This window comes from Piliocolobus tephrosceles, chromosome 11, assembly GCF_002776525.5.
Source record: "Piliocolobus tephrosceles isolate RC106 chromosome 11, ASM277652v3, whole genome shotgun sequence".
In the NCBI taxonomy this organism is placed as follows: domain Eukaryota; kingdom Metazoa; phylum Chordata; class Mammalia; order Primates; family Cercopithecidae; genus Piliocolobus; species Piliocolobus tephrosceles.
In genome coordinates, this window is record NC_045444.1 from 87,185,679 (window position 1) to 87,197,831 (window position 12,153).

Sequence of the window (12,153 nt, forward strand, 5' to 3'; positions counted from 1 at the left end):
TTTTTTTTTTTTGTATTTTTGGTGGAGATGGGGTTTTGCCATGTTGGCCAGGCTGGTCTTGAACTCCTGATCTCAGGTGATCCACCTACCTCGGCCTCCCAAAGTGCTGGGATTACAGGTATGAGCCACTGTGCCTGGCCTTTTTTTTTTTTTTTTAACTTTAATTTTTTAATAAAAAAATAAAATGGGGGTCCTGCTATGTTGCCCAGGCTGGTCTTGAACTCCTGGGCTCAAGTGATCTGCCCCCCTTGGCCTCCCAAAATGCTGGGATTACAGGTGTGAGCCACCACACCCGGCCAGGAAATTTCTGATGCACAATGGGGATTAAGAACAGTTCTTGAACAGTGGTTTCAAAGTGAGGTCTCTGGAACAGCAATATCAGCATCACCTGGAACTTGTTAGAAAGGTAAACTCTCAGACCCCCACCTAGATATAATGAATCAGAAACTCCAGGGGTGGGACCCAGGTGATTCTGATGCATAGTAGAGTTAGAGAAATGCTATTCTAGAAAATGGATTAGTTTCAGATTAAATGGGTTCTGTTAGTTAAATCCTTAGTTCCACATAAATCTAATCTCCTATTATAGTAAGTTTGTAAACTGTGGATTACGTAAAATACCTTTTGGCTATATTTGTCCTAAATGGAGTGATTTTTCCCCCCTAGGATTGATAATGAGGAACAAACACGGATTAGTCTGAATTGTACTCAGAAGGCTTTGATGCAGGTGGTAGATTTTCTTTCTCAGAACAAACAACTTTATCAGAAGACGGAAATTCTGTCGCTGGAGAAGGTAATAAAAATATTTTGTATTTGATCTTAAAATACTGTGCATTTTCAGCTTTATTGAGGTATAACTGATATACTCAGAATTGTACATATTTGATGTGTACAGTTTGATAAGTATCATTACTTTGCATTTTTCTTCAGCAAATTCATTTGTAAATTATTAGATCAACAGGCCATTCACTGTTACCTAAAGTACAAAATGGCAATGAGAGCATAATATTCTCTAGGAAGTAATTGAGAAAGGGAGACATTCCAGGAATAGAAAATACTGGTACTTCTTCAGGGTTACAGATTTGGTTACAGGTTTGCTCTCTCTTTATTTTATACCCTCTGCCTGGACCGTGTCATTCACTCTTTCACTTGATAGCCATTTGTATGATGATGATTCCTATCTTTACTTTTTGGCTTAGAATGCTTTCTTAAGGGAAAAAATGACAAGAATCCATATTTTCAACTACTTTCTGGATGTTTTGCACTTACAGAGCCCACAAGTATTTCAAATTCAATATATCCAAATACTTTATCCCTGTGCCACCCCCCCTTTTTTTTTTATATTTCATATTTCAGTATCATTATCTACTTTAGTTTCCAAGTTTTCATACTCCTCCTTGACTCCAAGCCCTGCTGATTCTGGCCTCATATCTATACAGTGTTTCTCCTCTGTATTAGCTCTGCCACCACAATAGTTGAAACTCTCATTTTCTGTGATGAGAGTCGTCTCACCGAGCACCTAGGAGGCAGTCCAGGCTTTTTAGCATGGTGTCGGAAGCCCTTAATGATCTGCTACAGCCTGGGCCTGCAGCATCCTCTCCTTCCACAGCACGTGCTCTGCACAGTAGCCATACTGTCTTCTTTTGGATCTACCCCCACAGAGTGTTCTCTCAAGTCTTTGGCACCTTTGTCCATGTTCTCTCTGTTTAGAGTGCCTTTCTTCATCTCATCGTACCTCTGTCCTGCCACACTGCACTTGACATCACCCCCTTTCAAACTTTATTTCCCCCTTTTTAACTCTTTTAGGGTTTTATCTAAGACCTGAGTCCTTCCTCCAAGTACTCCCCAAGCCTCCGAAGTCACAGCTCATTTAGTTTTTCACTCCTTGTGCTGCTGCAACTGCAGAACCTACCTTGAATTTAAACAGTTTTATTATTTTGTTTAATTAATTTATTTATTTTTGAGGCAGGGTCTGGCTCTGTCCCCAGGCTGGAGTGCGGTGGTATAATCTCAGCTCACCTCTGCCTCTTGGGTAGCTCAAGCCCACCTCCCATTCAGCCTCCCAAGAAGCTGGGACTACAGGTGCATGCCATCATGCCTGGCTAATTTTTGGATTTTTTAATGGAGATGAAGTCTCACTATGTTGCCCAGGCTGGTCTCAAACTCCTGAGCTCAAACAATCCACCCACCTCAGCCTCCCAAAGTGCTGGGATTATAGGCATGAGCCATCGTGCCTGGCCTGATTATTGATTTAAACATCTAGCCTTCCTAGGAAACTGTGAGCTCCTAGAAGAATGATTATGTCAGGTTTGTATCCCCACATTTAGCCTGGAGCTTGCTGTAGTAACCTCACGGTGTGCATACTGATTGATTTTAGCATTTGTTGTTTTAGGACTGACAGTGGACACCGTTTCTAACTTCTGTTTCTCCTCAGCCTTTGCTTCTACATACTGGAATGGGACGGTTATGCACACTGGATGAATCTGTCTCCCTGGCAACCATGATTGATCGAATCAAAAGACACCTAAAACTGTCTCATATTCGCTTAGCCCTTGGGGTAGGGAGAACCTTAGGTAAATATTGCTCCTTCATTTATCCAGTATGCCTACTGTTAACGTTGGACAAAGGTTGAAACTCTTGATTGTATTAATATGTGATAGAGAATGTGTTAGCAGCTCATAGGAGATCATTAGTTTACTTTATTGATTAGGGTAGGCCAGGTTCTGCTGTGGAATACATCTCATTGGCCTAATCAATGAGATTTATTTCTCTGTCATGCTATGTGTTCATTTCAAGTTGGTTATTGTAGGAAGTCTGGCCATTGTAGACTGGTTGTTGTTGCAGAGGGAGAGAGTTTTGCAGGGTCTTAAACCATCAGTTTAAAATTCCAGGAAACATGTTCATTTCTGCTCAACTTATTTTCTAGAATTAGTCATGTTATCCAATACAACCAAGGGAGGCATAAAGTGCAGTCTTACCATATGTCAGGAAGAGAGCTGGCATCATGATTACTACAATTACAACATAAATTTTGCACTTATAAGACTGGTAATATTTTCTAGTGAGGTGCCACTGAGTGATCTGATTTATTGCAGTTTCTAAGTCTTGTAGTTTTTTCTTCTGGCTTTTCCCGGTACTTTTTTTTTTTTTGAGACGGAGTCTTGCTCTGTCGCCCAGGCTGGAGTGCAGTGGCGCGATCTGGGCTCACTGCAAGCTCTGCCTCCCGGGTTCACGCCATTCTCCTGCCTCAGCCTCCTGAATAGCTGGGACTACAGGCGCCCGCCACTACACCGGGCTAATTTTTTTGTATCTTTAGTAGAGATAGGGTTTCACTGTGTTAGCCAGGATGGTCTCGATCTCCTGACCTCGTGATCCGCCTGTCTCAGCCTCCCAAAGTGCTGGGATTACAGGTGTGAGCCACCGCGCCCGGCTTCCTGGTACTTTTGAGAACAAAAAGAGTGAACAGACATTTGTTCAACACCTGCAGTGAACCTAGCACTGTACTGATTGTCTGTCCTGAGTGTGTGAGCTCCCACTGGCAAAAGCAGTATGGCATAGCGGTTATAGGTATAGATTCTGAGCTCTGACAACCTGGCTTCAGATTTGTCTGTCCTGTCTGTTTGCTGCATGTCTTTGACAAGTTGTTTATGCCCTTTGTGTCCCAGTAGCCTCATCAGTAAAAACTGCATTAATAATAAAACCTAACTCAGAGGGTGGTAGTATAATCCATGTGACATGGCACAGTGACTGGCTCACATTAAGTATAGTTAAAGTGCTAGCTGTTGTTAGTTTTGTGGTTGGTACTTTCTCCTATGTTATAGGTGAACAGTGTTGGTTCAGAGAGATAAGTAACTGTATTAGTTCGTTCTCATGCTGCTATGAAGAAATGCCCAAGACTGGGTAATTTATAAAGAAAAGAGGTTTAATTGACTCACAGTTCTGCATGGCTGGGGAGGCCACAGAAAACTTACAATCATGGTGGAAGGCACCTCTTCTCAGGGTGGCAGAAGAGAGAATGAGTGCAAGCGAGGGAAATGCCAGACGCTTATGAAACCATCACATCTCATAAGACTCACGCGTTATCACGAGAACAGCATGGGGGAACTGCCCCCATGACCCAATTACCTCCACCTGGTCCTGCCCTGGACCCGTGGGAATTATGGGGATTACTGTTGAAGGTGAGGTTTGGATGGGGTCACAGAGCCAAACCATATGAGTAACTTATCCAAAAGTCCAGTTAGATCAAACAACCCAAGGGAGTTAGTGTCCAAAGAAAATGGATAGCAGAGGTGGGATTTGACTTCCAAAATAACTCCAAAGCCCCATCTTTGAGATACCGTGCTGCTGAACTGGAGTGACCACTGAAGAAGTGTCCATTTTAGAAACCCAAGTGCTAAATACTTGGATTTTGGTTCAAAAGTTGCGGTTATTTCTCTTTTCAGAGGATGCTTTTTGAGAATAAATAGTATATTTAAAAATATGTGCCAACTCCATTCGTAGCATTCCTCTTTCTCACTAGTCCTTTTAGTTCCTTAGCTTCCTCCCCGAGAATAGAGATAGTACTTGCCTACCTCTCACTGTTGTCTGAAGACCCAGGTGAGATTACTTTACCTAGCAACGTTGCAGTACTGCCTGGAGCTGCACCATTAGTACTATTCAGTGGTTTGTGAGTGTGCAGCCATGTCAAAGGAATAACGGTACTCCCTTCAGCAGCACATATACTAAAAATTGGATGATATAGATTAGCATGGCGCCTATGCAAAGATTACACGCAAATTTGTGCATTGTTCCATATTTTGTGCAATTCATAAAGGTTGTTAAAAAAAAAAAAAGGAATAATAACTTTACCTTGGGTTAGCTATGCAATATCAAAAGAATGACCTGTTTGCTTATATTAAAACATTTTTTTTTTTAAATGCAGAAAGAACAATTCATATACTCGTGATGAGACCAGGAGTGAAATCTGTATTATGTTTAGGATTCTTGGTACAAATTATAATAGTAAAAAGAAAGGGAATTGTAAAGTATTGGTCTCTTGTTTCCTTTGTCTTGAAGAGTCTCAAGTCAAAGTTGTGGCCCTGTGTGCTGGTTCTGGGAGCAGCGTTCTGCAGGGTGTCAAGGCGGACCTTTACCTCACAGGTAGGACAGACTTTGGATCTCTCTTGGTTTATTTTTTGCAAAATCAAAAATGGCAGATTTTAGGACAGTACCTGGCACGTAGATGATACCTAATTAATGTTTTGTAAACTTGAACTAAACAGAAACTACAACAGAACTGGGACATACTGCGTTCTTTGTGGAGGGATGAAATCATTGAACAATTTATTATCTCAAAAATTAATGGTCAGCATTTATTTTACCTACATTCTTCCTAAACTGTCCCAAACCTCTCAGATCTCACGTCAGTGGGATACTTTCTACCCTGTCACCTTAGCTAGGAAATGGTTCCTTTTAGCCTAAAGCCAATCATCAATTCCTATCAATTCAAGCTCCCAAATCTTTCTAGAATCTTCTCCCTTATCTCTATCCAGGCACTGTCTCCTACTTGAAGTACAGCATCAACCCTCTAATGTTATCTTCTATATACGCTCCTGAAATTAACTTTTCACAGTGCATATTTGATGGTCTTGACTAAAAAGACTTCAGTGATTTCCTTCATCTGTCTGGTAGAGCCTGAACATTGCATCCTCTTTCCTGTACCCTTTGCATATGCTGTTTTCTCTGGTTAGAATGCCTTTTCCTTGTTCTCCTCGTGATAAGTGAACACCCCCTCTGAGAAGCCTTCTCTGACACTGTCCTGCTTCTGCCTCTTGTGGGTCCCTATCACTTTGTCCTTGATCTCCAGTGTGCACTTCTGTTGGACAGTAATTGGCTCCTGGGCCTTACACTCTCTCCTTGAGGATACTACCTAATAGGTACTGGCTAATTTTTATTGAAAGAATTACTTCACGTAGTTACTACTCAGGAATGTGACCAAACATGGCCCATTATACCTGCAAAGGATTTGAAGGCATTTTAATGGGTTGCCAGTTTGTTTACCTCCTCCTTCTTAGGGTTAGGAGAGAATGAGTTAAAGAATTACTTTTCCCACTTCGAGGACCAGGCTCTAGACTCTTAGCCCTCTGGCCATTCCTTTGGCTACTTCCATGCTTCCCTTGCCTCCCACACCCATGCCTTGTTGTGTAGCACACTCTCTTACAAAGGCTGCTGCACTGAAAGCATTGTCACATCCCGAAGTACCAAGGAGCAGCATCTGAGAAAGCCTGATGGAACTGCTCTAAACCAATAAATTGATTTAAAAAAAGAAAACATGTATGTGACTATTACCTATTTTCCATTCTTCTGAAGATAAAAGATTTGTGTAAGTCCTTAACTTTCTACCAGATTAAAGTGAAATTTCATTATCAATATCTTACAGCATTGTGTCTGGCTATTTTAAAATTCATTTTAGCATTTTACTTAGAAGGAATTTCAGACCTATGCAAAAGTTGCAAGAATAATACAATGAACTCCTATATGCTCTTCACTTTGGTTACTAATGGTTATATTCTGCCATATTTGTACATTCTTTATGTACATATTATATATGTGTCTATATACATTTGTGTATGCATGTATAAATATATAATATACAATATACAAGTTAAAATATGTTTTTTTTAACTATATATATATATATATAGATAGATAGATAGATAGATAGATAGATAGATGTATTTCCCCCAGGACCATTTTGTAATCGATTGCAGACATGACAATTTCTTTACCTCTCAATACTTCAGTGTATAGTCTTCTAAGAACAAAGACATTCTAAGTCCATAGAACAATTATCAAATGAGGGAATTTAATATTGTTAAAACATTTACTTGATATACAGTCCATATTCACATTTTTCCAATTGATAAAAGTTTATAGCATTTCTTTTTCTGATCCATATGCAGCCCATGATCTCACATTGCATTTAGTTGTTATTAGTCTCCTTCAGTCTGGAATAGTTGCTCAGCTTTGTCTTCATAACATTGACATTTTAAAAAGAGTATAGGCTCTTTGTTTTGTGCTTCTCGCTCGATTTGGGGTATCTGATTGTTTCCTCATAGATACTTTTTTAAAAACTAGTTTTTTAAAAAAATGATAAAATATAATATGTTCATAAAATAAATTCAGGCAGTTCCAAAATGTTAAAATGTCCTTCCTATCTCGCTGTGGGGAGAAATAGAAAATATTACCTGGCTAGCATTAGATGTCTTTGGTCTGTGAGGCATCGCTTTTGAGTGTAACTTCAGAGATGCGAAGCCCCTCCTAAGGGACCTCTGCTGAACTTCATCACGCTTCCTGTGAGCCTGAGGCCGTGTGCTCATTGTATTAGGTCGTTAAGGGTAACACCCTGTAAGACCAGCAGATGGGGAGCCTGCTCCTTGCAAATATAAGTTCTCTCATTTGTCATTTCATTCTCCATTTGCTTTTCCTTTCTCAAGCTGCCATCCTGGGCCAAGCTTTTCTTTCCGTTGGCTTCAGCAATTATTGCAGGGTCTTCACTGATTTCCCCCCTTTCATGCCTTCTCCGGCCAGTGAGTTTGTCACAGTACAGGCAGCCAGACTTATCTTTCCTAAAATAAGGCTTCCAACTGGGCCATCTTAGTGTCTTTTTTTTGCTTTTTACTTTTACTATTATAGATTAAGATGTTTTAAAAGGTGCTTGAATAAAAACTATTCCTTATAATGAAATGACAATTAGAAGAGTGTGGGGAACTGAAAAATTCTGGAATTAAGAAAACTTATTTTTTACTTACAGATGTTTTCTTGTGGGAAAATTAGAGAAAAAACTCAATTTTTTTTCTAAGAACCTTTTTTTTCTTAAATTTGTATGCCCTTCTGTCTCTAAATACAGTTCAAAATTGTACTTTCTAAAGAACAAACCAAATTGTACACAATGCAGTTTTGCTTTTAAATTACAAGTTACCAAATTCACAAACTACATTTTTAAAAATTCAGAATATTGGGCTGGACACGGTGGCTTATGCCTGTAATCCCAGCACTTTGGGAGGCCGAGGCGGGCAGATCACTTGAGCCCAGGAGTTTGAGACCAGCCTGGCCAACGTGGCAAAACCCCGTCTCTACTAAAAATAACAAAAATTAGCCAGGCTTGGTGCTGGGTGCCTGTAATTCCAGCTACTCGAGAGGCTGAGGCAGGAGAATCACTTGAACTCAGGAGGCAGAGGTTGCAGTGAGCTGAGATTATGCTACTGCACTCCAGCCTGGGCGACAGAGCAAAACTCTGTCTAAAAAAATAAATACAAATATAAATAAATTAAAAATTCAGAATATTTGAGTTTTCCCCAAATCTTTTCACAACAGATGAGATTCCCTCCAGAGTTTCTAGGGGTTTTGCTTAAGTCAAAGAAAAATACTTTGTTTTTAATCTGGAAATAATCTTAAATTCATTTCATCCTTGTATATTAGACTAAGTTGACGACAGAAATTCTGGTGCTTACAAAGCATAAGTCTGCTGGGCAGTATACACAGAATGTCCTCCAGAGGTATTTATTACATAAGAGGCAGATTTTCTGAAGGCCTCATTTTACTTAGCAGTGGTCATTCATTTTACTGTGGAAACACAGTAAAATGGGTGTTTACAGATCTGGTTCTGACCAGATATGTTAGACTGGACAATCTGCCAAGGAAAAAGAAGTTGGAATTCTCAATGGGATGGCTTTTATTTTTATTTTATTATATTTTCAAGACAGAGTCTTGCTCTATTACCCAGGTTGAAGTGCAGTGGTGCAATCTCGGCTCACTGCAACCTCCAGCCCCCGTACTGAAGCAATTCACCCGCCTCAGCCTCCTGAGTAGCTGGGATTACAGGCGCGCGCCACCACACCCAGCTAATTTTTGTGTTTTTAGTAGAGATGGAGTTTCACCATGTTGGCTAGGCTGGTCTGGAATCCTTAGCTCAGGTGACCCCCCTGCCTAGGCTTCCCAAAGTGCTGGGATTACAGGCGTGAACCATCGCGCCCAGACTTTTCTGTTTTTAAGTTGGAGGACGTAAAAGAAAACTGTACAGTACTTTCTAGATTTATAACAGTTCTGCTGTATTACATTCACTTTATTTGGAATACAAACTTGGTATTTCTGCTTTTGTGTTTCCTCATTCCACAGATTCCATATCTAGCATTTAAGAATTTGCTCTTTCCTTTTTGGTAGGTGAGATGTCCCATCATGATATTTTGGATGCTGCTTCCCAAGGAATAAATGTCATCCTCTGTGAACATAGCAACACTGAACGAGGCTTTCTTTCTGACCTTCGAGATATGCTGGGTTCTCACTTGGAGAATAAGATAAATATTATCCTATCAGAGACTGACAGGGACCCTCTTCAGGTGGTATAATTGCAGAAACATCAGGATAACACATTCTACAAATCAGTTGGATGCCAACTTGAATTTGTAACATGAGTCAGTGGGACTAGTGTGCTTCTAGAAGAGTGTCTTAGAGGGTATGATCATTTCCAGTTTGTTAATCTGATTCACCAAATGTTCTTTTTTTTTCTTTTTTTTTTTTTTTTTTTTTTTTTTGAGATGGAGTCTCGCTCTGTCACCAGGCTGGAGTGCAGTGGCACGATCTTGGTTCATTGCAACCTCTGCCTCCCAGGTTCAAGCAGTTCTCCTGCCTCAGCCTCCTGAGCAGCTGGGACTGCACGTGCGTGCCACCGCACCCAGCTAATTTTTGTATTTTTAGTAGAGACGGGGTTTCACCTTGTTGGCCAGGCTGGTCTGGATCTCTTGACCTCGTGATCCACCCGCCTCGGCCACCCAGAGTGCTGGGATTACAGGCCTGAGCCACCACGCCCGGTAGATTCACCAAATGTTCTATCACTCATATGGTAAAACTGTAATGTAACTACCATATTAAATAACAAGTATTCATATAAACTCTAGGAAAGATTGAATAAAATCTGTTTACTTAACATTCTTTGGAAGGAGCTCAAGTGATTCTCTCCTTAGTTTAATTGTAGATGGGATGGGATGGATCCATTTGGGTATCTCTGCCCTAGCTTAGTTTAACATTATGCTTGAAAAAACTTGGGCTTGAATACTTCTTCCTAGGTAGTAGCCTCTTTGCAATGATAAGGTCTGTTTGTCCCTGTTCCTAGTTCTGCCTACAATCTAGTCTCTCACCTAAATTTCAGAATCAGAATGAGACTTATCAGGATGTCATTTTAAAAATATATATACACACAATCATTATTCATATTACTATTACTTTATTGCTTTTTAGATGACTTACCTGTAATTTTTTTTTTCTTCCACAGTCCTTTGTTCCCAATTTCTGCTCTGTCACTTTCCTCTCTTGGCAATGAACTTGGCTGACACAGGCAGGGGGCAGGGCCAGGGAGTGAAATTCCAGAGCAGAAAGAACGAAGTCAGATATCTCAAAATATCATCCTGCCCCATTTAATCTGGGCCCTTTCTCCACGTGGATGCCCTTTTCTAAACAGCGCCCGCACTGGGCTGCGAGGCCCCTGCCTGCCTCCACTGGTTGGGCAGGGCAGATACACCTTTCTCCACCCGAGGACTGCCGTTTTCAGATAATCTGGCTAAAGCAATATTCCCTCCAGTTTAGGCATTCTTGGATTGCCTTTATGATTTGTGCTGTTTTGCCATACCACATATAATTTTTACTTAATGCTTTTGTGTAAAGCAACTTTTTCTTTTTATTTTTTATTGTGGTAAAATTCACATAACATAAAATTCACCATTTTCCTGCCCCTCCCCCCAATTCACCATTTTAAAGTATATAATTCCGTAGCTTTTAGTACATATACAGTGTTGTGGTACCGTTACCACTACAGTTCCAAAACATTTTTCATCACCACAAAGGGAAGCCCTATTAAGTAATAACTCCCTCCTCCCATCCCCTGAATCCTATTTCTATGAAGTTGTCTATTCTGGATATTTTCTATAAGTGGAATCATAAACGTGGTCCTTTGTGTCCGGCATCTTTCACTTATGTTTTCTCCATTACTGCTGCCTTTTGTGTTTTTTTCCTTGTATTTTGACTCCCTTATTTCCTTTTATATATATATTCTTGCCTATCTTTAGAAAATTTTATGTCACATCCATTATAACTTAAATATTTACTTAATCTGTATTAAATACAGGATTCTTAAAATACAAAGGAACACTGCTCAAAATAAATGTCATTTTTTTTTGGAGACATAGTCTCACTCTGTTGCCCAGGCTGGAGAGCAGTGGCATGATTACAGCTCCCTGCAACCTCTGCCTCCCGGGTTCAAGTGATTCTCCTGCCTCAACATTCCAAGTAGCTGGGATTACAGGCACGCGTCACCATTCCCAGCTAATTTTTGTATTTTTAGTAGAGACCAGGTTTCATTGTGTTGGTCAGGCTGGTCTCCAACTGCTAGGCCCAAGTGATCCGCCCATCTCAGCCTCCCAAAGTGCTGGGATTACAGGTGTGAGCCACTGTGCCTGGCCCGAAATGTCATTTCTAAGCTTAGTGTCTAATGATGTTTTGTGCTGTTTTGCTGATTTAATAAATAAAGCCACATACTGACATGAAATAGTGGTTTAGTAATCCCTTGTCTACTCCTGAAAGCTGAAGGCTGAGGAAGGACATGCACATTCTCTCACAGGCGTCACATGAAAAATCTTCCCCATCCTGTAGGACTTACAAGGTCGCCTTAGATGCCCAAATGGATGGTACATTCCAGGTGGAAGTTTGCAGATTGTAGGGAACAGTGTCACCACCTTTGTTGTGTATCTGCGACACCTTATATAATCTTTTGTGCACATATATTGGAGGGTGCTGCATACCAATCTAGATCAGGATCCAAATCAGACACTAGCGCAGGAAAGCAGCAGCTGGCCAGGAGGTGGCAGCAACAGTTCAGCTCAAGGCAACTGCTGCTGGGCAGAATGAAGGTCCAGAGTGGCCAAGTCTTCCTGATCTTTCAGGGGCACAGGAAATCTGGATTTTTAATGTGTGGTGTTAAAATATACATATATGATCATATATAAAACATACATATATAGGTGTTTCTGCACAGTTCCTGGCTTATAACTCCCCTAGCCCTTGTTACAGTCTTTTGGGTGTGTTAAGCCTCAGGGACAGGCCTCAAGAAAGAATCTCTCAGAGTTC

At 40.6% G+C, this 12,153-nt stretch overlaps 1 protein-coding gene and 1 non-coding gene across 10 annotated transcripts in view; both read left to right on the plus strand.

Annotated features, from left to right (window-relative positions):
- Positions 1-9,586, plus strand: part of NIF3L1 (NGG1 interacting factor 3 like 1) — a 16,131-nt gene extending 6,545 nt beyond the window's left edge. For all 9 annotated transcript variants that reach the window (XM_023218556.2, XM_023218507.2, XM_023218564.2 and 6 more), the window contains 4 exons: positions 664-790; positions 2,432-2,570; positions 5,053-5,136; positions 9,199-9,586. In XM_023218556.2, the coding sequence (XP_023074324.1) occupies positions 664-790; positions 2,432-2,570; positions 5,053-5,136; positions 9,199-9,383 (535 nt within the window). In that variant the 3' untranslated portion in view covers positions 9,384-9,586. The remainder of the gene's footprint in view (positions 1-663; positions 791-2,431; positions 2,571-5,052; positions 5,137-9,198) is intronic.
- LOC111549340 lies at positions 4,695-4,796 on the plus strand. The gene has a single exon (XR_002733701.1). It is a non-coding gene; the product is annotated as a U6 spliceosomal RNA (small nuclear RNA).
- Positions 9,587-12,153: the final 2,567 nt, after the last annotated feature.